This window comes from Mesoplodon mirus (assembly GCF_964341445.2).
Source record: "Mesoplodon mirus genome assembly, chromosome: 18".
In the NCBI taxonomy this organism is placed as follows: Eukaryota; Metazoa; Chordata; class Mammalia; order Artiodactyla; family Ziphiidae; genus Mesoplodon; species Mesoplodon mirus.
In genome coordinates this window covers 38,698,439-38,723,354 of record NC_138994.1, presented here as the reverse complement: position 1 = coordinate 38,723,354, position 24,916 = coordinate 38,698,439, and the positions used below count along the sequence as shown (strand labels likewise).

The 24,916-nt window shown below is 60.9% G+C and overlaps 1 protein-coding gene across 8 annotated transcripts in view; it reads left to right on the top strand.

Annotated features, from left to right (window-relative positions):
- Positions 1-24,916, top strand: part of PEMT (phosphatidylethanolamine N-methyltransferase) — a 47,944-nt gene that overhangs the window by 7,169 nt on the left and 15,859 nt on the right. For 6 of the 8 annotated variants that reach the window (XM_082602796.1, XM_082602793.1, XM_082602791.1 and 3 more), the window contains exon 2: positions 1,930-2,037. In XM_082602796.1, the coding sequence (XP_082458922.1) occupies positions 1,945-2,037 (93 nt within the window). In that variant the 5' untranslated portion in view covers positions 1,930-1,944. Of the gene's footprint in view, positions 1-1,929; positions 2,038-14,450; positions 14,988-24,916 lie in introns of those variants that run through there. The other 2 variants (XM_082602792.1, XM_082602790.1) reach the window with 2 other exon arrangements.

Genomic DNA, 24,916 nt, shown 5'->3' with positions numbered 1-24,916 from the left:
ATCTGCACCTGCTCCCCACGTGGGCGGGCCTCACTCTTGACCCTTGACCCTCTCTCCTCTTGGCCCTGCCAGCCCAGGGTCACCCGTGGGGCAGGAGGCACAGCATGAGGGCACGTGGGTTTTGCCTGGGACTGTGGGACTTCCCACCCTTGCAGAGGTGACTGGCCACCCCCAGCAGCTCCTGGCTCGCTTTGTGAGTGGCGGGGCCTGGAGGATCTGACCCACCGGCAACCTCAGTGAGCTTCTGCGTAAAATACGTAAGATGTCAGGATGGTGACGTTTAGCTCCTAGGGTTGGTGGGACGATTGCAGGAGAGAATTTTACTTCTCTCTGCTGAGTGGGACTAGGCTGCGGCCACCTGTGGGCCCTGGCATTTGCGGGCATTGGCTTCCCCGTGGACACGCTTGCCACTCTGGAGGCAGGAGGATTCTTTGGTTCAGAGGAATGGCATCCTCGGACAGAACTCCTTAAAAGGGAGTCTGGCTGACAATGACACCCTTGTCTGCAGAAATGCCATATCAACTCCCATGGGAGTTGTTGCTGTCATAAGAGTCCGCAAGTGGTGAGAAGCATGTTTTGTGTGCGGCCCTAAGCTGGATGTGGTGATTCAGTGGGCAGGCCGGGGCTGGGGGCCGTTGGCAGGAAGCGTGGTTTATGCACCCGGCTGCCCTCCAGCTCTGCACCCTGGGCACGGCTGGCCCGCCTGGAGTGGATTCCACCCCCGCCACCCACCCAAGCCGAGGCTTGTGACTTACCTTCCAGTTGAGACTTATTTTCATTCTGAATTGCGTGTGGAGAGCTGCCATGAAGTTCTAAAAAGAAAAAGAAAAATACAAAGAGTAATGCAGGGACTCAGTGAACACTGACCACGCAGGACGTCAGCAGTGTCTCACGGTTTTTAAAGGGAGAACTCAGCATTGGAGGCATCCAGCTGTTTCCTCCTCTTGTCCCTAGAGGCAGGGTCTTAGTTCTGTCCCCGGGGACATCTGGGCCACATCTGGGGGCGTTTTCGGTTGTCACAGCTGGGGAGGGCGGCCCGCGTGGAGTGGGCGGGGGCCACAAAGAGTGACTGGCCAGAGGGTTGACAGCGACAGCGCGGAGGTGGGGAGACCCGCCCTGGTCACAGGGGGCAATGAATCTGGGGCTCAAAGCTGGCCCTCTCCACATACGGGAGGGGCACTCAGCGCTGTGTGGTGGGTGCAGGGTGCTCTGGGCTTCTGCAGCATCCTTGTCCGTTTGACATGTGTTTGAGAACATGGCAGGTTGACACAGACCTGGTCGGTTTCAGTTCCCTGGTTTAGCTGCTTTGGGGACGGCGCATCTGGTTTACCCGAGCCCCCGGCATGCACACCTGTTCCATGCGTGCTGACAGGAACAGCTGTGCGCGTGTGTGTGCGCTCTCGGGGCAGGTGCCCAGGGTTGGGAGCCCCCATGCTCAGGAGCGCCGGTCCAGTGGCTGGGAAGAGGACACTGCTGCTCTTTTCAACTGCATTTTCCTGGTTCTCGGAGGCTGAGCATCTTCACATGGATGTCGGCCCCTCGGGTTGGCTCTGGGGCCTCTGAACACCTCTGTTGGGTCCTGGTCACCCTGGTGATGCAGACACGGGTCCCGGCGGGGTCACTGCCCCGCCAGCATGCTGGACACTCATCCTCAGAGCCGCTGGTTTCCTCTCTGTGCTTCCGCCGCTGGCCCGGCCACTCTCCAACAGGCACGACACGGCCGGTTGGGTTTCGGCTTTTATCTTCCGTTTTATGAGATTACACTGCAGTAACCTTTGCTGGACTTGGACGTGCCCAAGCCTCCTGACCTGTTCCTGGAGGGTAACTTTGTTTCCAAGTTCTGGGGCTTGTCACTCGCCCCCGTGTCTGTCCAGGTGGGGCGGGGCAGGGCAGGCAGGTCTCCCGCTGACGCCGGCTCTGTCCCTGCAGGCAGACCTCTGCGTTATGACCCGGCTGCTGGGCTACGTGGACCCCTCAGAACCCCACTTTGTGGCTGCAGTCCTCACCATCGCTTTCAATCCACTCTTCTGGAATGTGGTAAGTGCCCCAGGACAGGCTGTGCAGAGGGGCAGATGGACGGACGGGTGGCTCTTCCCTCTGCTCGTCTGTCTCTGGCCAGCGTGGGAGCATCCTCCTGCTTCCCCGTCGAGGTCGGCACCCAGGGAGGACGTGGACCGGGGAAGCCCCTCACGGCGGGGTCCCACGACATCTTGGCCTCAGCGGACAGCGGGTCTCAGCGGGGCTTTGCTCCCCTCCTGCCACACATTCAGGGCAGCCGCCTTCTTAGGACCCCCCGCAGGTGTGCTCCATAAACATCATCACTTTTCCTAATCGAGGCTTCCTGCAGAGTGGTCTGCAGCCCTCGGGCTGAAGGATGCTGGGGGCAGGGAGGAGCTGACAGCAAGTGAAATGGGAGGCAGGTCTGCGCCCAGGTCTTCTGTGGGTGCAGGGCCACGCGGAGGCTGGGGGCCTGGGGGGCTGGCCGGGTGGGAGGTAGGTGGGGAGTGGGCTCTGAGCAGTCCCTCCTGCCAGCCCTTCTCGGAGACATGCCTCCCCTGTCAGGATGTGGGGGAAGCCCTTGGGGTTTCTGGTCTGCTGTCCAGCATCTCTGGTGGGCTGGAAGGGGCGGTAGGCGTGCTCCCCGGGCCGCCCCCCGAGGCGTCCACCGATGCAGAGCCGTGGACGTCCTGTGCTCACCTCGAGGGCGGCCTCCTGAACGAGCCTGGGCTTGGCGTCAGCACACGCCGTTCCGAGCTGTCTTCATCTCAGGTGGTCGCTCGGTCCCCGGGGCGGAACAGACGTGTTTGCATCTGGTTGACGAGTTAGGTGTTTTCTTCATCTGGGGAGAGTGGGGTGGGGGCAGGCTGTTCAGCTCAAAGAGGCTGCGGTCAACACGCCATCCCTCCCGACAGACAGACTGGTCTCCTTTCCAGGATGGACACACGGCCTTTTTCATACGCCCCCCCTGGTTTCCTGTGCCGCTGTAACAAATGACCACAGACTGGGTACTTTAGAACAGCAGGAATATATTTTCCCCTGGCTCTGGGGGCCAGAAACCTGAAACCAGTACTGGTCAAGATCCAGGAGTGGGCAGGGTGTCCACCCCCCAGCTCCAGGGGAGGGTCCCCTCCAGGAGACCCAGCTCCAGTCCTCAAGGCCAGCATCTTCCCCCCACCTGCCTCCCTCCTATAAGGAAACAGGTGGGGGACAGCAGTCAGAGCCCCGCCGACCCAGGACAGCTCCCATCTCAAGACCCTGAACACAAGCTAAGCCCCCTCTTTGCTGAGCAGGCAACCTCCACCAGTTCTGAGGTCAGGACGTGGACATCACTTAAGCCTGATTCTCAGCTGCCACACCCTTTACCCTTCATTGTCTGGTGCTGCGGAGGGGAAGGTGCACTGGGTGGGACGTGGGGAGGGTGGGGGGAGAGCAGAATCACCGTGGGGCGAGGGCGGGCCACCCCAGCTCTGGCTGGGGCCTGTGTCAGGTCAGGGCCACTTAGGCAGGAGGGACCAAAGCTCCCCGGGAGGCCTGAAGATGTTTCCCCACAAAGCAAGCTCCAGGCCCCGCCCCCCAGAGCTCCTCTGTCCCCTCAGGCCCCCTCCCGCCCCGAGGCCGTGCGGCCTCTCACCTGGCTGTGGGTCTGTATGCTTTAGCTTCCTGCATAACACACCTGTCACCTAGTGAGTGAACTGGTCTCCAGAGTCCTGTGAGCCAGGTAGAGAGTGCTGGAATTGAGCTGAATTGTAGCACACCCGGCTGCTGTCAGCATTGTTCGGACGTGTGGGGAAGACCCTCCCATGGAAACTGGTGCAGAATGCGGGGGAGGCGAGGGCTGTGGGGAGCTCAGACCTGCCCCAGAGCCTCCAGGTGGAGCCAGGTTTGGGGAGTGGCTGCCCGGGGCTGGGCCGCCTCCTGCTCCCTGGGCCGCAGCTCTTGGGGCATCTCTGGACGCGCTGCGCTGCCTGCCCACCTGGCGCCAGCACCCCTGTTGCTGTGCCCGCAGAGGGCCTCCCGCCCTCTCTCGTGGGGTGTCCCTGGCCCCGTCTCTGCCATGACCTCCTCCTCCTCTGCTTGTCATCTGTTCACTCACCCCACAAGTGCTCTTGGGGGGCCCGCCGTTGGGGTGCCGAGTGGCCCGCGGGGGCGGGGGGATGAGCCCGCGAGGTGCACGGATGGGTTAATGTTGGGAAGAATGGGTGCTGCAGAGGGACCAGCTGGGGCGTTTCCTTTGTCACCTGTGTCTCTGTCTGGCCCAGAATCTCCTCAGTGCCAGGACCTCGCGTCCAGGTGCTCGGCCGCGCCTGGGCACGTCCAGACCCCGCAGAGAGCTCGCTCTTTGGCCCTGGCCCACACCTCCCCGACATGCTCCCTTCCCCACCTGCAGGAGAAGGCTGCCCTGTGCCAGGGCCTGGACCAGCCTTCCCTCCTTGCTCGTAGCTGCCCACCCCCCGCCCCCGGTCCCCCTGCTCAGCGTGGCCCCACCAGCCGGCTCCTCTCCACCTTCTGCTCGTGCTCTCACCCCGCAAACACAGGGCCAGGGATTGCCCCGCACCCCGCCTTCTAGGACTAAGTGTGAGCAGGATGGCTGACCCGCTTTATCCCTGGATGTCCCGAGTGCCCAGAGCCCTTCATCCTGGTAGGTCACCTGGTCTGCAGGGAGATGCACCTCCCCAGAAAGGGGGGCGCTCCCCATGCGCCTTGGGGGGCCCTGGCACAGGGGCGTTCTGCCGGCTGAGTCCTGGCGGCCGTGGGCTCTTGAGGGAGCTGGGGGGGGGCAGCAGGACAGTAGGTGGCGCTGTGGGCAAGGCCAGGGCGAGGGTGTCCCCGCAGCCTTGTGTGCGTTTGCTGCGCGGCTTTGGTGTCCGCCTCGGTGTCAGCCACTGTGGGGTGGGCTCGGCTGCCCTGGGGACCCCCACAGGGGCCGGGAAGCTGATGCTGCAGATACTGAAGCAAGGACAGAGGCTGGGGTCCCAGCCCGTGTTCACGCCCGCTCTGGGTCTTGGTTTCTCCATCTGTGAATGGAGGCCCATCGGGCTCTGAAACACCGCAGCCACTCAGCTTACCTTGCCCCCCTGGGGTGACCCCGCGCAGGCCCCTTGGGAGAGGGCGGCCTGCCTTCCTGGAGCTGGCAGCGAGGTAAGACTGGGCATCAGACCTGCAATCGAAACATCGGAGTTGGTTACAAGGAAGCTGGCGTCTGGAGCTTGTCCAGGAGACAGGGCGAGGGGTTGTGCGGCTCCTTGGCTTGGGGGCTGTGAGGGGATGACCCGGAGGCTGGGCTGTTGGAGGAGCTGGGATACGGTGTGGGTGGGGAAGTGGACGGGCCGGCCGGTCCCCTGCAGGAGGGTCCTGAGTGCTGGCCTGCAACCTGGTTGTGTGCTGGAGCCGGTGGCGAGGGGCGTGTGCCTGCGTGAGTGCAGGAGAGTTGGGCCGGGCGTGGACAGGCTGTGTGACACCCTTGCTCCCATCTGGCTCAGAAGTCCGGCTCCGAGGGCACAGCCACGTACCCACTGGCTCTGTGCTGAGTTTCTAGGCTAGGCGTATCCTGCATTTGCAGGGATGCTGAGTGGGGCTTCCTGGTAGGGCCTGTGGCCCATCAAGGGCTTTGCTCTGAGCAGAGCCGGCTGGCTGGCCGGGCCTCACTGAGACCTCAGCTCTGGGAGCACAGGGCTCTGGCCAGCCGGCCGCCATCCCTTCCGACTGATGTCACCCAGGACGCCGTGGAGCAGCATCTCCCCTGTCCGCCCGAGCTGTGCTCAGAGCTGGATTCCTGCAGAGCTGATGGGTGTCTGGCCTTGGCTGTGCAGTGGGGACAGTCAGCCCCTTGTCACCAGGACCTATGCTCGCTCCTCTGGCCGCAACGTCAGCTCGAGCGCAGGATGTCCTGTGGCGTGTGCGTGGGTGTGCTTTTCGGGGAGTAGGTGTGTGTCCTCTGGTGCAGGCGGCCCTGCCCGCCCCTCGGCCCCATCCCTCTGAAGGGGGAGCCGTGCCAGGCAGCAGCGTCGTCTGTGGGCAACGGGCTGCAGCTGGATACTTTAGGTATCCGAGGAGCGTGGCGGTAAAGTGTACGTGGTGGCTGGAACGTGGCCAGCTTGCCTTCTGCCGGGACCGCGCGGAGGCCAAGGGGGTGAGGAGGGAGGCTCTCCCACCCAGAGCCCCGGTGAGACCCCACCTGAGCTGGGCTTCCTCTCCTTCCTGGATCCTGACGTTCCAGGGATGCGGCCTGAGTTTTCTCACGAGTCCTGCTGGGGGCCGTGTGGGTAGAGGACGCGCCTCTCCTGCGATGCTTCACTTGGACACGACCCGGCCTCTGCAGCAGCAGCTTGGGTGGGACAAGGTGGCTGCAGCAGCGGGAGGGCTCCTGGTGGGTTGTCTCTCGGGCCCCTCCCGCACGGAGGGGCGGTTTGATGACCTGGCCTCCCCTTGGTGTTCCCAGCAGATCAACCCTCCTGCTTTGACCTTTCTGTAGACCCCGCAGCCTTCAGGGCCCGTCCACATCTCCGTAGGGTGTCTGCTGTGACCTTCCCCGGAGCTCTGGTGTCTACCCTCTGCCATCAGCAAGCGTGGTCTCCTTGTGGCCCCCGTGCCTTTGCACGGCCTGCTCCCTCCTAGAAGGGCTCCGCCACACCAACCTCCCTCCTGTTTCCCTCCCAGGCCTTCACTGGCCTTCCTTGAGCCCTGGCCCCGAGCAGACATGGCCCAGCTCCCTTCCAGCCTCCCTGACCCGCAGATCTGTGGTCGCTGTTCCTCGCGAGTTTACGTTTCACCTCCTACCTTAGACCGAGGGCTCCTGCCTTGGAGTTAAGGGCAGGCCCAGTGTGATCGCAGGTGAGCCCAGAGTGGCCTGGGGTGCCGTGGGCCAGGCGGTTTCTCCACTTGGTAGAGGGGTGCTAGGTCCTCTCGCTGGCCGCACGGTGCCCACCTGGCTGTGTCGTTGGCTTTACCCCATTCCCTGGTCTTCCTCTGAGGCCAGCTGACATTCCGGGGAAAATGTCCAAGGCTTGGGTTTTTGTCTTATTTTATTGCTGACTTGTTCTGACCTGGGCCTCAGCTGCCTCATCTTAGTTCTGGAGGAGTGGCCTTTGCCCAGCTTTTCACAAGGGGGGCTGCCAGGCTGTGGGGGGAGGGCAATGGGTGTGAAAGGGTCTGGAAGCACCCGGGCATACTTGGCCCAGAGGAGAAGCGGCCGTGGGAGCCGCCTGGGTGCAGGCACGTCCCAGGTGCAGGCGCGTCCTGGGTGCAGGCGCGTCCCGGGTGCAGGCGCGTCCAGAACGGCTCTTGCATCCACGCAAACTCCCAGAGCTGCTGCCTGAGCTGAAGGCCAAGTGCTCTCACTTGACCCAGAGTCTTATGCCCAGAAAAGCTCCATGGCCTAGGGATACATCTTGGAGAGTGTTTTGTAGCTGGTGACCCTTTCCTCACCTCCAGGAATCAGGAATTGGCCTGGGAGAGGCTCTGAGATGCAGGGGCGATGGGTGTGCTTGTCGCTGGCCAACGCCGGGCCACGTAGCGCCTGGAGGTGCCTGGGCTCCCCATGGTGTCCGGCCGCTGCCCGCTGTGGGGCCCGGGGAGCCCCGTTCCTGCCACCTTTCCTCTGATCCCGCCTCCTGGTCCCCTGCCCTGGCACCCTGAGCCTCAGGAGGGCTAGGATGTGAGGTGGTCAAGTGCCGGCCCAAAGACCCTGGCGATGGATGCCCACAGCGCCTCAGGGAAGGCCCCTGGCCTCGCCGTGTTGCCGGATCTGAGATTCTTGTGGTTCCTCCAAAGAGGCATCAGCCTGGAGTGTGGGCTCTGGGGAGGCAGAGATCACGAGCATCGGGGGGCCGGAACACAGGGGTCCTGGGCAGAGAGGGACAGAGAACCAGGCCACCTGATGCAGCAGGGAATCAGGAGAGGGCGGGGTGGAGCCTGCACAGCTTCCCCGACGATACTTCACGGATCCGGTGCCTACTGTCTGAGGCTCTGGCCAGCCTCAGAGGGCAGGCCCTGTCCTCGGGTACCAGGCTCTGCAGGGAGCGAGGGTCGTCCCGCCTGTACACACCTCTGCTGCCTTTTGCTCTGTCCAGCCGCCCCTGCTGCAGAGGGTCCCAGGTGGCCCAGGGGCTGGTGGCTGTGCATTGAGGGCCACTGCAGCTCAATATCGGACTGACCCCAACTGGCCACCAGACGGCGCACAAGGGATGCGAGGTCCTCCTGTCTTCTAGGGCTGTGCTCGTGGGCAGAGGGGACCGCAGTGAGGATGGTGAGGGCCCCTCAGCCCCATGGCTGGACAGGGTTACCCTTCTTCAGGGTCAATCTGCGGCTTAGGTAGGAAAATAGCCTGGGAAGCATACACTTTCCACAGGTGTGTATACAGGGGCCTGCTCCTGGCACATAACGGGTACCTGTTCTTCGCCTGGCGCCCCACCTGTCCGCCCACAGGGCTCCAGGTGAATAACGGGTGGGAAGGGGGTTCTGTGAATTACAGTAAGAAGAGTCCAGCCCTTGTCCTGCAGGTCACGAGCGAGGTGGCTGGGCGTGGGCAGCCTGCGAGGGTCAGTCAGCTGTTGGGCGTGGTGCCTTGCTCTGTGTCTCCCCACCAGCCCTGGGGAGGGGAGGGGACCAAGGGATTGCACCGCAGTGACGGGGGCAGGACAGCCCTGGGGCTGGGGGCTCTGGGGGTGGGGCACACTCGGTGCTGGCCATCCTGGGAGTGAGAATTACTGTCACCACCCCCCAATGGATTTGATCTGCAGACCCGGGGTGGGGGTGGGTCAACCCCAGGTTTTTCAGAAGCAGCAGCTGAGGACCAGAGAGGTGGCTTGACCTGCCCAGGTCACACAGCTGTAAGAGCAAGAGTTGGGCCTGGAAGCTGGGGCTTCCCCTCCTGTGTATCATGCCCGCCCCCGTCCCACCCCCCGGAGGGCCTCCCTGGTGCAGACACAGCCCTATGTGTCGGCCTGGCCTGGCCCAGATTGGGCAGGACCTGGGGCCCCTGATGGCCGAAGAGGCCCTCACGGCACCTGCTGGGGGTCCAGCCTGCAGCCCCGCCCCCTGCAGCCTGAGGTGCACGAGCATGCCCCGTGCCGGCTTCCTGGCTGGTTTGCACCCCGCCCCGCCTGTGTCAGTGTTATGACGGCACATGGACTTTCTGTGGGCAAGGCCGCATGTGGGGCGGCCACGAGGGGCAGCCACCTGGAAGGGGCGGCTGCACATCCTCGGGCCCATCCTTGGCCTGCTCAGCCCTAGGAGCCCGGTGCAGCCGTGCCCCCCGCCCGCCCCCGAGTCCTCCCTGCCCGTCTTGCCGGCCCGGGGAGGGGCGTGGGCCTCTGAGCACACCAGCCTGTCCTGCTACTGTTGCCTCCTGGCCAGGACCTGGGCAGGATTTTTCGCTTTTCTGAGCCTTGGTTTTCTCATCTGTAAAACAGGCACAGTCATCAGGGCCTCGAGGTTTGGATAGAACCTCGCTTGGAGCTGGCCGGCAGCTGCACCCTCTCCTTCCTCTCCGGCCACCTGGTGCCCTCTGTCGGCCTCGCCCTGGCCGTTCCTCGTGGCTGGGCTGCCTGGGCAGTGATGCCGTCTTGCAGTGACAGGGCTGCACTTGCCGTACCTGCCAGGACAGGTACTCGACGTTAGCCATGCCCAGGTGCTGCATCAGCGCCTCTGAGCCCGTGGCAGGTGGCCCGAAAGCAGGGTGGGGAGTATGTAAGTATCGGCCCCATCGACCGTCAGGCTGCCCGCTAGAGGATAGAGGTCAGATCTCACACCTCGGCTGGTGGCGGAGGTGAAGGGAGCCGATCCCCTAATGCTGTCTCCTTGTCCTGACAGCCAAATACCTGCACAAACTGCTTCCCGAGAAACAGACAAGGGGAGAGGAAGGGGTGTGGTTGAAGGCACCGGGGTTGCTTGGCTGGCAGGACCGTGGTCCTCCCGGAGGTGGCCACACGGATGCCATGAGCAGGGGCAGGGCCCTTCCTGGGAGCGCTGTGGGCTTAACGGGTGCAAATTCGGGTCCCTCTGAAACAAACCCTGATGGCGTGGGAAGGCGTTCTGGCGTGGGGGCGGTCCTCAGCCTCCTCAGGAAACAGGAGTTGTCGCAGGGACCTTCACGGGCGAGGAAGGGAAAAGGGCAGGTCGCCCAGATGGCGACCCCGTGGCCAGGTGACAGGTGGAGGACACTGGCCGGGTCTCCCCGTCTGGGGGCAGTTGGAGCCCTGACCCTGGCTCTCTGGCCCAAGTCTGAGTGTGGCCTGCACAGAGGGTCTCAGCACTCGGTCCTGAGGACACAGCGGGGATAGTGGGGACCTCATAGCCTTTCTAACCCCGCCGCCTGCCAGGCGCCTTCAGGCCTGAATTTGTGGAAGTGGTGAGCGGCCGGGGGGGGCGACGGGTGGCTGGAACCCTGCAGGCCGTGGTGCACAGGCAGGCAGCCCTCCAGCACACGGGGCTGGAACAGCGTGTTGAGAAGACACTGTTCCCCGACACGGATTTGACACCTTCCCGGGTCAGTGCTGAACCCCACCCCCCCAACAGGGAGCTTGGAAATTCAGTTGTGAGATCCAGTGGCCTAATTTTAGACCTTGGGTGTGCATGTCAAAACAGCAGGGTAATTAAAGAGAGGGAGAGAACGAGGACAGCCCGGCTTCAACCCTTAACTCTGAAGCCAGCACGTTCCCTGGGGGAGCATCACCTGCCACCTGACAGGGCTGCCCGTGGCCTCGGGGGGCGGATAGGAGCAGAGCTTCTCTCTTGGGGGCCCCCCCTCCCCAGGCGGAGCTCAGCGGAGATGCGGGGCGGGCCAGCAGGTGGGCTGAGGCCTCCACGCTGGAGAACAAGTCACGGGGCGGAAGAGGTGCGTTTGTCCAGCACCTTGTGGGAGGAACGTGCTTTGGGCAGTAAACCTGCTGGTGCTCAGGGAAGCTTTCAGCTCACACAGGCCCCCGGCCTGCTCAGGGCTCAGACGGCTTGTTGGCCCCGGGGCCGGGGGGCGGGCCCTGGGTTGTCCAGTGGTTCTGACCCCTCGCCGGCTGTCACATCCCCTGCCCACATCTCCCTCCTGACCTGCCACTTACCTGCTGTTTGGGGCTTGTTAGAATCGTGCGTGAAGTGAGAGCATGTCCCCCTGAGGCGGGAGTCACCGTTCCCCGCGGGGGGGCACCTGGGAAGAGCGGCGTGACCCTCCTCCCCTTGGTCGGCCTCGAAGATGCAGGATTGATCGCTCCAGCCCCCACCCCAACCCCAGGGTCCCTGCCGTCTGCCCCTCCCCCTGGGCACCGTCACTTGTTTTAGTCTCTCTGCAGTTTAGGATGTTGAAGGTTTAAATGTTGGCCACGCATGTGCACCGTCCACCGTCTGCAGAAGGCGGATGGTGAGAACGGCTGTCTGACCCCTGCCCCGGGCCCCGGACGTGCCCTGCGTGGAGGCTCGTGTGCCCTGAGATGCCCACCTGCACCCACCGCAGCCCCTGCAGGTCCCTCATCCTTTCGTTCGGGAAAGCAGAGGATGCTGATCTTAGAGCAATGGTGGGAACTGGCCTTTGTTAGGGTTCCCTAAGCACTGGGCCCTGTCCTCACAGCCCCTCTGAGTGGATTTTGGAGGCCATTCACTTTCACACCCAGAGGCCTCTTCACTCTTTCAGCCCCTTGTGGGGATGTCCTGTCATTCACTCACCAGGCCCCACCAGTGGACGAGCAACTGATGTCACACTTTGCCCCATAAACAGCCCTAAAGTAAACGTCCTCATCCTGCTTATCTGCGCACGTCCAGGATCTGCTTCTGGACCCGGAACCTCCGGTCACCGGACCGTGTGGATGTGACTAGTGGAGCTGGCAGGGAGGCCCAGGGCCCCACGTCCCGAAGCCGACTGGCTGGTGGCTTGAGCGCGACCCTGACCCCTGGGTGCTGCAGGAGTCCCTGAGCCGCCCCAGCCGTGCATCCACGAGGCCCCTGGGGCTCCTGCTTCAGCCTGGGCTGAGCAGCAGCTCAGGAGGCTGTGCAGGGTCTTCCGGAGAGATCGTGCTGTCGTGCTGCGGGCAGGGGCCGTGCTGTTCTGTGTTCTGTCTGCCGCGTCCTCGGGAGACACAGAGCCATAAGCCCCCCCTCAGGTCCCTGGAATGTTCCCGCGGTGGGGGGAAGGGTGGCGATTAGCACAGAACACGGTATTTTGACCCAGGCTGTACTCAGTGAGGAGAGACTGTCCCCAGTCGCAGGGCTCTGCAAGGGGATTGTGTTTCCATCAGGACGCAGCCTTTTTGTGTTTCTCTGCTGCCGGGTGGGGGGGCGGTGAGGACGTCACAGCCTCTGGGAGCTGCGTGGCCGTGACCAGGACGCGCACCTCCCAGCCCTGAGACCTGGCAGAACAGCATGGCTTCTGCCCAGGGAAGGGGTGGGTTGTCTCGGCTGTGGCTCCAGCAAGTGGGCAGTGGGTCTGGGAGGCGGGCGGGTGGCCGGAGGACACAGGGACCGCCGCACTGTCTCGGCAGCTTTCGTGGGAACCCGCTAGATTCCAGAGTAAAAGGCCAAGCTGCTGTCACTGAGGAGGGCTGGGCCCACTGCTGGGTCCAGGAGACTTCTGGACAGACGTCCCAGATCGGGCGTGTGCGCGGCCTGTGGCGCCTCTGCGTCCCGCCTGTTTTCAAGGCCTGCATCCACACATTTGGCCGCTGGCCGTGGGGCTCTGGGCTGCTGGGGGCCACGGGCGAGATGACCCCCAGCCCTCTCCACACTGCTCCGCTCCTCCGCCGTGGGGCGCCCCTCCGCGCGGCCCCTGGCCTCGTACCTGCTCCCTGCCGGTGTGGGCAGCCCCCGAGCCTGGTCTGTGGATGGCGGGTCCTGATCAGCCGGGGTTCCTGCGAGGAGCAGGTGGTGCCGGTGGGCCCTGGCCACCGGGGGTTCCTTGTTTGACCCCTGTGATCCCGCGGCATCTGGGGTTTCAGATTTCCTCTCTCTCTGGCTCCCTTGTTCCGCCGGCTCCTCCCCCCGACGTGTGGTTCGCTTTGTCACCTCGACTGCAGTTTCCCTCCCAGCGCCTCTGGCGCTTTCTGGTGAAGACACCTTACCTGCTAAATACGACGTCCGAGGTGCAGAGGGGAACCCTGGCCCACTTCACCCCCCACCCCCCAGGCCGGCACGTGGACTGGCCGGCCGGCCGGGACTCCACTGGTCTGGTCCGGACAGCACCCCGGGGTGCTGCAGGCCACATGCTCCTGCTGGAGGACCCGTCTCTCTGTGCTCTGTGTGGGTCTCCTTTTCAGCCCTCAGGCCTCGAGTGAGGGTCACCTGCCAGAGAGGCCTCCCCACGGCCCTACCCCAATTTATTCTTCCTGCCAGCACCCGTTCTCTGGCAATCACATCCCCAGCACATCTGCCCCGCACTGGAGGCCCCGAGGGCAGAGGCCACGCTGGCCTGGTCTCCTCGGTACCCATGGGCTGCCAGGGTCGGGGGGGCAGGCCTGCAGCGCGGGGAGACTGGCCTGGCCTCGGCTGCTCTGTAAATACCTCCCTCGGGTGCCCCTCGGTGCTGGATTAATTGTCCTGAGCCTCTGCCCCAGGAGGCCGTGCCTGGCCCCCAGCACCTGGAGCAGGAGGGTGCTGTGAGAAACCATGGCCCCCCAGCCTCAGCGGGCCGCCGGGCTCAGTCCTGAAGGTCATGTAGACTTGTGCAGAGGCCCAGCTGCTGGCCACCTCGTTTCTGTCCTTTAAAAGGAGAGGAAACCAAATGGAGCCCAGTGGACAGGGCCCGGGTCGGCATGCGGCAAAGTGAATGATCCCAGCTCAGCGCTGAGTTCAGCAACTGTGAGGACACAGAGTGCGTTTGTCGGCACAGAAGCTCAGCAACTCACTGGGACTTGGTGGTGGCCTCCAGGTCATAAGCCATGGGCCACAGGCGGGGTCAGCCCTCCCCTGGATTGGCAGCCCCTCTTCCCCTCTTACTAGCTGAGCCCCTGGAGTGACAAGCATGCCTGTTGATTTCCACCCCGCCTGGGGTGAACGGTGGGGTCGCCCCCTCCCTGGGCTGCACTGGCTTCCCAGCATCTTTGTGCTGGTCCCCTGGCGAGGTGCGGTGGCCGGCGGGTCGTGTGTGGGACGGGCCGCTCCAGGCTGCTGCTCACAGCCCCACAGGCTCACGCCCTTGGCAGACTCAGCAAGAGTCAGAGCCTCCGCTTTTTGCTTGAATCTGTCACGCCCACCACCCCCAGCCTGGCCGCGTGTGCACGGCCCCATCTGCTTCTGCACAGAAAGGCCCGCTGCTCCCGTGAGGCACCCAGGCCATCTGAATGTGCGTCCCGAGGGTTCTGGGCTGCCGGGCTGGGGCAGGACGGCGCCCTGCAGGTTCCTGCCGCACCTTGGCTGCGGGACACGCTCTCCCTGACGCTGTCACTCCCCTCTTTCCCCTGTGAGCTACGGCTTTGCCTGCTCCCGCCCACCGCCCACGCAGAGGCGGCTGTGGATGTGGGCACTCAGCAGGTTGGGGATTTGGCCAGTGTCCGAGCGCAGGAAGCCCGGGAGGCTCGGAGAGGAAGAGGCCCCTCCCCGGGGTTCCCAGGCTGCTTGGTGAGGGGGCACCTCCAGAAAAGACTCCGGGGCTCAGAAGACGGCATGTGGCCCAGGTGATGGAGGGGACAGAGTGGAGACCCCCGAGGACGGGAGGCTCCTGGGCAGAGCGAACTGTTTTTTTAATTTGCAAATGTTAAGTATGTGGAACAGTGGCGAGAATGGGCCTGCTGTCACCCGGATCCCAGGACATCCTGCACAGTTGCTGCCCCTGCGTCGTTGCATCCCCAAAGCTAAGGACGTTTCCTGCCTCAGCACGAACTCATTATCATGAGAGAGAACATCGTGAGCGAACTTTGCAAGGAGAGCAGGGCTTGTTCTGTGTTCTGGAGCGAGCCGGTGAGTCATGGCATCGGCCGCCCGCCCCCGGCCCCAGGGACAGGGGAGGCCGTCAAGGCCCTGTGCTCCGGAGTCTGGACGAGGTGAGGCCTGGACCCAGGATGCAGGACGAGGTAGGAGGGGCAGCCAGAGGAGGGTCTTCAGCATGGCCAGCAGCAGGGGAAGAGCGGCAGGCAGCCCCTCCGGGTGGCCGGGACGTGCAGGAAGCTGTGGAGTCCAGGCAGATGGACGTGTGGGGACGCGGGGCCTGTGGCTGCTGGGTGTCCTGGGACGCTGGCACGGAACAGGCCTGCCCCGGGGGTGGCCCGTAGGGTTGGGCTCCATGTCGGTGGTCCCGGGCGGCCCGCCTGACGTGCCCAGGAGAGGTCAGGCTCTGCGGGGTGGGGCCTGGTCGGGGATCCGGCGACGTGCCGCCCGGGGGTAGCTGGGGACACCAGTGGCCCTCAGGACTGGGAGACGCCTGGTGAGGCCAAGGGCCTGGGGCCGTGGTGGCTCTGGAAGGGGCACCAGAGCGTCACCTCCGTCACCAGCACAACCTCCCCTACCCCCCATGAGCGTTTCTGGTTCCAGCGACAGAAACACTGAAGGTTGGGGGGTCGTGGGGGGCCATAAACTGCCCACATCTCCGCCCGGGCTTCACGTGGCAGAAGCTCCTGGTCCGGTGGGAAAGGGCTCTTTGTCCCCGAGCCATCGTGCCCGGCCCTGCAGGGTGTCGGGGCTGGCGGGGCTGTTGGAGTCCAGCCCGTCTGGAGATTGGTGCCAGCAGATCGGGGTGGGGGGCAGGGGGAACAGCCCGGAGGCCCAGGGGCTTACTGGCTAGAGACAGGCTCTGGGTTCAAGGCTGGGCTTTCCCACTTCCCAGCTGTGTGGCTTTGAGTGAGTCACTTAACCTCTCTGTGCCTCTGTTCCCTTGTGTATAAACTGAAGTGCTTTCCTCGTGGGTGGCGGCGAGGACTGAGAAGGTCCCCGGGCGGGCGCTGCACACAGTAGGTGCTGTGCTCTGATCCCATCCAGCCGTCGTGAGAGGTGCTGACTTCTCCTGGGAAGGCCGTTCCTGAGGTTCATCAAAGCAGGAGCTCCATCTGCGAGCTCTCTCCTCCAAGGCGCAAAGCCTGTTGTTACAAGGACTTAACGGCCACCAGGGTCCCCAGAGAGTCACGTGCCCCGTCAAGCTCAGAGGTCGAGGAAGGCAGGAGCTTGGTTTTGCCGTCTGCCTGCAGCTGTACTCTGAGCCCCGGACGGCCCTAGGAGTGTGTATGTGATGCCTTCCGTGGCTGCTTCTAGGACAGCACCTTCCAGGGGTCATCCCGCGGGTGGGGAGACGGGAAAGAGGCTTACACACCAGCACGCCCCAGGAGTCGAGTGTGCAGCAGGGTCGTGGGTGTGCACAGAGGAGCCCGGAGCCAACTTTGGGGGAGCTGCGTCGGGAGTGAGCGGCTGCAGGGTCCCCACTGTGTCCTGGAGCAGCACAGCCGCCTCGCCATCCCAGGGTGTCTGGTTAAAGTGCCGACTCTGACTCGGCGGGTCTGGGGCAGGTCCTGAGAGCCTGCATTTCTAACAGGCTCCCAAGCTGCCGGTCTGCGGACCACTCTGGGTTTGAGGAACGGGTTTAGAGGCAGCGAGGAGGCCAGCCTGTGAGGGAAGGCAGCTGGAGAGGAGCAGCACCGCGTCCCCAAGCCCTCCTGGCGTCAGGTCCCCCCAGACGGGGCAGCATCCTCAAGGGACGGCATCGTGGCCCCGGTGGCCTCAGGCCCTAGTGACTGCACAGCAGCGAGGGCCCCCAGGCCCGGCTCAGCCCCGCTCACACCTGGATGCCACACAGGCTCAGCAGTGGGTGCTGTCCTGGTGGAAAGGTTCAGACCACGCTCGCGACTTTCTTCCACGAAAGACAGTCCTACCAAAGCGCGATGCCCTGCCCTGCCAGGTCGTGTCCCTGCTGTGGCCCAGCTCGCTCCGGGAGGCTGGTGGTGGCCAAGAGATGGCCCCTCCCAGCTCCGGACGCCTGACCAGGAGGTGAGCTGGGGTCTGGGCCACAGTGAGGTGAGCACCCTTGGTGGCCTGAGCTGGTGATCTCCATCCCGAGCCGGGGGCCCGCGGGCCGTGTCATGCCAGTCCATGCTACGGGGCCTCTTTTTCTGGATTAACTGTGAGGGAGCACAATTAGGCAAAGCACTTTCCTCAGCACAGTTCCTGCCTCGGAGGATAAGAGGATTAGCTGCACCCTCGGGCTCTAGCACCAATATTGTGACGTCGGCTGGCGGAGCTTCACTAGCCCTCCGGCACATTCTCCGAGGCAGTGCTGGGCGCCGGGCCCATGCCCATCCTCTCTGGGCAGAGGGCTCATGAGGAGAGCCCCCAGGCAAGTCCCGGCCCTGCCTTTGTGCATCGCGGCAGGTTACCTTCCCTCTCTGAACTGCAGTTTTCACCTGGAAAGTGGTTGTAGAAATATTGATCTTCCTTCTCGCCCGCCACGCAGCCCAGGTCTGGGGCTGACCTTTCAAGCCCAGCGAGTGGGTGGCCTCCTGACAGATGCCACCACTGTCTGCTCTCTGGACCTGGGGACCAGGCGCCACACCCCACTGCTGCCGCCCCCTGGGGGTCCCAGGGCCAAGAGGGGGCAGACGTCTCGTCTTCACCCACCCGGCTCAGCGGGTGACGGGGAGGCTACAGGGGGGCTCCGCACTGCTCCCTGCTTCCCAGATGAAAGCAGTCTGGGACAGAGGGGCTCAGGCCCGCCCTCCTGCAGAGCACCCCCCCAGACCTCCCGCCCTCCCTGCCCAGGACTCCTCCCCCTTCCTTCCTGTGTCTCGTGACTCCTCCCCGCTTCCTTCCTGTGTCTCGTGGCTCCTCCCCGCTTCCTTCCTGTGTCTCGTGACTCCTCCCCGCTTCCTTCCTGTGTCTCGTGACTCCGCCCCCTTCATTCCTGTGTCTCTGTCCGGGCTCAGGAAGGGGTCTCTGTGCCCCAGGCCTTGGCTCCTCGCTCCCTCTGTCGGCTCCACGTCCTGCCCCCACCTGGGCCTCGGGCTGTGCACTGTGGGAGGTGCCCCCCGAGGGTCCCCTACCATTGCCCGGTCAGTCTTCCCAGCCCACCCTCCTGGGGTCGCACAGCACGGGGTGGGTGGGCACAGGTGCCCAGACCGCTGAAGGCTCGCTTCCCTCAGCCCAGCAGACACGAGTGCACACAATCCTGGGACCAGCTCTGCTGACACCAGCAGAGCCCGTGACTCAGGGCCCCCAGCTGGGGTGCGTGAGCCAGCCATGGTCCATCCACGCACAGCTCCCTGGACTGTCTGGTGGCCACACACGCTGGAGAAGGCTGGATGGGGCAGAAACCAGGTCAGGGGCCGTGGGGCGGGGGCTCGGGGGCGCGGGGAGCTTTCCAGGGCGACGGGAAGTGTCCTCTGTCTCAAAGAATTTTACTTTTACCTCTAAAGCTGACCGAAAATAGTCTCCCCTTCTAAAATAAACTACTCTTAGCTCAGAAAAAAAAAGAAAAAAAGCCGTCTGGCCGTAGGTGCGGATGCTGTGCCGACACTGGCGTTGGCACTGGTCTTGGTGGCGTGTCCCGCCCGCCCGCCTCTGTTGCCAGAGGGGGCCCAGCTGCCTATCAAACCCGCGTATCTAGACGGCTCCCCAGCTGAGCGCCAGCATGGCCCAATTTCCTTTCCGAGGCTGAAGTCCATGTAAATATTGACCAAATAAGGCAGACCAGGTTTTGTACTGTATTTGGTTAGTAGTTGAAGAGCCACTCACTCCACGACTGTTTTCCCAGTGGCTTCCTATAGGTGGGCCTTGTTTCATTTAAAATTTTAAAAAGACCCTAAAGAGCTGTGCGTAACTCAAACATTGTAAGCGTAGGGGGAAAGCCAGCACATTTAGACGAATCCCCGAGCGAGCGGATCTTTCAATAAAGAATCACCTCTCCCTGCCCCGTTAGTGTATTTATTACGTAAAACTGAAAAACAGGTATTTGGTCTGCTTAAGCAAGGACTGTGTCGCTGTGTCCACGGGTGCCCCCTGCCCCAGCCTGGGGCTCTCGGGCCACGTGGCCGCCGCATGGCCTATTGAGGGGGTGGTGGGCTTTCTTGTGGGGGGCTGGGCAGCTTCCCTGCTTCCTCCAGATGTGCATGGGTGGGGTCCCTCCGGCGTCCTCCTGCACGGCCCCGTCGCAGGCATAGGGAAAGCAGCTCAGACAGGATGGGCTGCCCGGGGGTGGGGCGGGTGGGGAGCTGTCCTCACAGGCGAGCCGTCCCCCCCCTGAGGGATTTGCTGGCTGAGAGCTCCCAGGCCCCTTTCCTGGACTCCCTGTGGTGGCAGGTTGGACCCCAAGATGAGGTCCCACCCGAGTCACAGCTGTGACCATCTTCCAAGTCAACAAAGGCACCCACAGCCGCCCAGAGGCCAGGTGGCGGCGGGGACCCTCGCCAGCCCCGCCATGTCCTGAGTAGTGCCTGGCCCGAGGCCCCGCTGCAGAGCCAAGATCTGGACCAGCCGTCTGTCCCCCACCTGCCCGGTCCAGGGCTGGCCTGTCTGAGGCCAGCGGGCTCCACAGGGGCAGAGCCTCCGGGTCCCTTTCCTTCCCCCAGAGGCAAACATCAGGGACGGGGGAGGTGGCCACGAGGCAGAGTGTGATTAATCGACATCACAACAGTGATTCTTTGGGGGGCCGGTGCAGGGGGGCAGTTGTGTCCTGCCCTGGTGAGGTGACCTTGGTCACCCTGGGCAGAAGGGGCCTGAGGACCTGCCCGGACGGGATCTACCCCCGGGGGTGTCAGCAGGGGCGAGGAGACGCAGGGGCGAGGAGACGCAGGGGACCCAGGGCCCAGGAGCAGGAGGGGGTCTTGTGACATGGTCTCCTGGGTTAAGGGAGGCCGAGGAGGTAGCAGGGGATGCCGCAGGCCACGCCGGAGGGCTGAGGGGGCCTGGCGGGCATTTGTGCAGGTGGAGGGCAGCTGGTGTGGGCGCTGGGGGCTGCCCCCCGCCCCCCGGGGAGAGCGACAACTGCCCAGCCTTCCAGCCGTCAGCCAGAACCCGACCATTCATCACATCTCTGCGTCTACGAATTGTGCTTTTCGCAGTGTATCTAAGAAATCACTGCGTAACTCGAGGTCATACAGATTTTCTAGTTTGTTTTCCTCTAAAAATTTTGTAGCTTCAGGTTTTATGTTTAGATTTATAACCACTTGTGTTAATTTTTGTACGTGGTCTGAGTTCTGGGTTCTGCGCACGACACCCAGTGCCATTGTCCCCTGCCCCCTGAATTAATGACCTTTATACTTTGTCACAGATCGGTCGACCTTACACACGTGGGTCTATTTCTGGACTCTCTGTTCTGTTCCGATGGTCTGTTTGTCCACTTTGGCACCAGCACCCCAGTCCTGGTCACAGTGGCTTTATGATACGGTTCAAAATCTGTCGACTTGGCCTCCCTTTGTCCTTTTTCAGTTGCTTTGCCTATTCTAAGTCCTTTGCATTTTCATGAGAATTTTAGATTCAGGTTGTCGATTTGCAGCAAAAAGCCTGTTGGGATTTTGATTGGGTTTGCGTTGAATCTGTACACCAATCAAGGAGAATTGATATCTTCATAATACTGAGTTTCTGGACCCACGGGCATTCTGTATCTCTCTGTTTATTGAGGTCTTTTCTTAAATTCTTGGCGAAGCTTCACAGGTTTCGGGGTGCCAGTCTGGCATTATTTGTCGATTTCATCAGAGTTTATGTAGGTGACCATGTGTCACATTTTACTTGACATGATGCCTTCTTTCTAGTCTAAGGGAGCATCCGGGGTGATGTCAGCTGTAGGGTTTTCACAGATGCCTTTTGTTAGGATGAGGGCGTTTCCCGCTACTCCTCATGTGCTGAGTTTCTGTCCGGAGTGTATGTTGGATTCTTGTCAAATGTTTGTGTCTTTTAAGGTGATCGTAGTGTTTTTTCTTACTTACTTTGTTTATGTGGTGAATTACATTGACTGGTTTTCAAATGTTAAACCAACTTTTTGTTCCGGTATAAATCTCACTCGGTAATGATGTATTATCCTTTTAGTATGTTGTTGGATTTCGTTTGCTAATTTGCTAACATTTTGTCTAGAATTTTTGCATTTTGTTCAGGAGGGGTATTTTTCTCTAGTTTTCTTGCAATGTTTTAGTATCAGCTAATGCTGGCCTTATCGAATGAATTGGAGAGTGTTCCTTCCTCTTCAGTTTTTGGGAAGAGTTTGTACATAATTGGTATTATTCCTTCCTTAAATGTTTGGTAGCATTCACCAGTGAAGCCGTCTGGACCTGGAACTTTTTCTCGTGAAGGTCTGTTATTTTTTGGTTTTTTGTTTTTTTTTGCGATACGCGGGCCTCTCACTGTTGTGGCCTCTCCCGTTGCGGAGCACAGGCTCCAGACGCGCAGGCTCAGCGGCCATGGCTCACGGGCCCAGCCGCTCCGCAGCATGTGGGATCTTCCTGGACCGGGGCACGAACCTGTGTCCCCTGCATGGGCAGGCGGACTCTCAACCACTGCGCCACCAGGGAAGCCCCTCTCGTGAAGATTTTTGACTATATGTTAAAATATGTTGATGGGTATAGTGCGTGCTGGTCAGACTCTCTGCTTCTTTTGCTGAGTGAGCTTTGATCAAGTTCATTGGTATAAGTTGTTCACGTATTCCTTTTTTTGCCTTTGTGTCTTTTTTCCTTGATCTCTATTCAGATCAGTCTGAATAGAGGTTTTATTCATCTTTTCAGAGAACCATCTCATGGTTTCATTGATTTTTCTCTAGTGTTTTTCTATTTTCTATCATTGATTCCCACTTCAGACTTTCTTCTACTTACATGGGTTTCATTTTCTCTTCTTTCTCTAGTTTCTTGTGGGAGCTGAGACCAGTGATTGGAGACCTTCCTTCTTTTTCTCCTGTGGGTGTTCAGTGCCATAAACCCTCCCAAGCAGCAGCATCCCACAGACGCTGGTATGTTGTGCTTTCATTTTTGTTCAAGTCAAAATCCTTCTAGTTTCCCTTTCCATTTCTTCTTTTTCCCGTGAGTTGTTTTTTTTTTAGAAATGCGTTACTTAATCTGGGGATTTTTTTCAGCTATCTTGCTGTTATTAATTTCTAATTAACTCCATTGTGGTCAGAGAACACACTGTGCGATGTATAATTCTTTTGAACTTACTGGGACTAGTTTTATTTCCCGGCATGTGGTCTGTCTTGGTAAATGTGCGCACTTGAAACTAATTTCTACCGTTTTTTTTTTTTAATTAATTTTTTTTTGGCTGCATTGGGTCTTCATTGCTGCACGCGGGCTTTCTCTAGTTGCGGCGAACAGGGGCTACTCTTTGTTGTGGTGCGCGGGCTTCTCACCGCGGTGGCTTCTCTTGCTGCGGAGCACGGGCTCGAGGCATGTGGGCTTCAGTAGTTGCAGCACGTGGGCTCAGTAGTTGTGGCTTGCGGGCTCTAGAGCGCAGGCTCAGTGGTTGTGGCGCACGGGCTTAGTTGCTCCCCGGCATGTGGGATCTTCCCAGACCAGGGTTCGAACCCGTGTCCCCTGCATTGGCAGGCGGATTCTTAACCACTGCGCCACCAGGGAAGTCCCTCTCCTGTTGTTAAGTGAAGTCTTCTATAAACGTCAGTAGACCAAGCTTGTTGATAGTATTCAAATCTATATCCTTACTTGTTCTATCAGTATTGAGAGAGGGGTATTAAAATAACTATTTCTGTTGTGCAGATTTATCAGTTTTACTTCATGGACCACAAGCTCAGGCATTGGGTGCAATGGATGTTTCGGGTTGTTATGTCCTCTTGGATAACTATGAAACGATCTTCTTTATCCCAGTAATAATGTTTGCTCTGAAATCTACTTTGTGTGAAATCAATGTAACCACTCACTCTCCTTTTGACCAGTGTTAGCAGGATGTCTCTTGTGCCAGCCTGTTACTTTGATCTGGTTTGTATCTTTATAAGCAAAGTGTATTTTGCGGAGCCAGCATGCAGTTGGATCTTGCTTTTTTATCTAATCCGACAATCTCTGCTTTTTCTTTTTTTTTTTCTTCTGTCTGAACCCCATGGCATGTGGAACTTCCCCGACCAGGGATCAACCCCACGCCCCCTGAAGTCTTAACCACTGGACCGCCAGGGAAGTCCTGACAATCTCTGCCTTTAAATTGAGATGTTTGGCCATTAGCATTTAATGTTATTGATGGGTTAGGTTTAAATCAGCGTCCTTCATTCCTTCCTGTCTGGTGTCTGGAAAGCCCTTGTATATTTGTCTGTTTCTGGTTGTTTCGGGTGAGAGGCTAAGCTTCATCCATCTTAGCTGGAAGTAGAAAGGACAGTAGTAATAACTTAATACCATTCAGTACTCAGCCCATGTTCAGTTTTCCCCAATTGTCTCAAAAGTATCTTGTTCCAGTTGGTGTGTTTGAATCCGGATCCAAATAAGGTCTACACGTTGCATTCAGTCGATGTGATTCCCGAGCCCTTTTTACCCAGACCAGTGTCCCACCCCTTCTTTCCATGTCATTTACTTATGGAAGAAACTGAATCATTTGTCCAGTAGGATTTTCTGAGTTTGGGCGATTATATCTTTGTGATGCTTTTCAACGTGTTCCTCTGTATTTCCTGAACCTGATTCTTATAAAGAACACTTCGTAAACGTGCTGCGTGTTCGGCTGAAGCATGTGAAATTGCCAGTATTTGACAGTTTGCCCTGCCAAGTGCCGTGTCCTGCCGTTCCACGTCATGCTACCTGTCCCAGCCTGTCAGGAAGCGCCACTTTGCATGACACTGAGATTGACCAGTGGATTCAGGAGGTCAGCCTGACCCTCACGGCCAGGTTCTCCGCCCTGTCCCTGATGATAGAGTTTCCTGGGTCCTCATTTAGGAGTTGCAGATGGTGATGCTTCAACTCCGTCATGCCATGTCGGGACCCTTTCGGGTTGTCTGGGGTGGGCAGTAGGATTTGGGGACCGTCTCCTAGGCAGTCAAATCCAGGTGTGAATTCACTGCTGGGGGAAGACGGCGTGCAGCTCAGCATTGATGTATTCGCTGGACAAGCTGGTGGAAGGTGTCCAGTGCGCAGGTGTGATGGCTGAGCGAGCTCATGGACAGTGGTGAAGGGGCAGCTCGGCTGGGGGAAGCTGTTGGATGCCACCCTGTGCGACAGGGCACAGCTTGGGACTCCCTCTCGCGGAGCCCCCCAGCTCCCAGCCTTCCCAGTCCCTCCAGGCCAGGCCGTTGCTCACTTTTAGATGGAACCAGCTGGGCAGGCCCCACCGAGCCCCGCTGCAGGGAAGCCCCTCACCCGAGCCCGCTGAGCTGTCGTGCGTTTCCGCGTCCACCCGCGCGTGGAGATCAGCGCTCGCAGGGGCCCCCTCTGTTGGCTGCATCGTGTGCGGATGTGACACTGAGCACAGACAGAGGTGGGATGTCATCTGACTGTGGGGCCAGGCGCAGGGAGCGGGAGGTCCTGGCTGTGCTGGCTGGTCCAGGGCAGCTCGTGGCGCGCATCGCAGGCAGGAAGAAGGCGGCGAGGAGGCTAGAGCACCTGTGTGCCTGGCGGGAGGGGACCGCCACCCGAGCAGGAGGGCTGGTGGTTGCACAGGTGGTTCGTGCTTCTGGGTTGTGGACCCCTTTGAAAAACGCAAGGAAACTCTGGCTCCTTCTTAGCAAAAGCTACAAATGCAAAAGCACTCGGCCTTTGCTTCCGTTTGGGGATGTTTACTGAGCCCCGGAACACGGCCAGGCCCCCAGGTGGAGAGCCCGGACTAGACGGTGGCCGGCCTCCCTTCTGCCGGATTCAGGGCCACGGGGGCTGCGGGGGGAGGTTCTGGCAGACGGGGCCTGGTGCCCGCGTGGTGCCAGCTCTGCCGGTCCTCACCGCCCGGGAGGCGGGCACAGCAGGCTCTCCTCACCTGTGGGCGGCCCCCCACCCCACGCTGCCCCCGCTCGTTCCCCCGGAAGGAGGCAGACAGCGCCGCAGTCTCCTCCAGACACGCGTCAACTCCTGGACTCTCAAAGCAGCGCCACGAGGTGCGACATCGCTGCTTGGCTCCCTCTTCC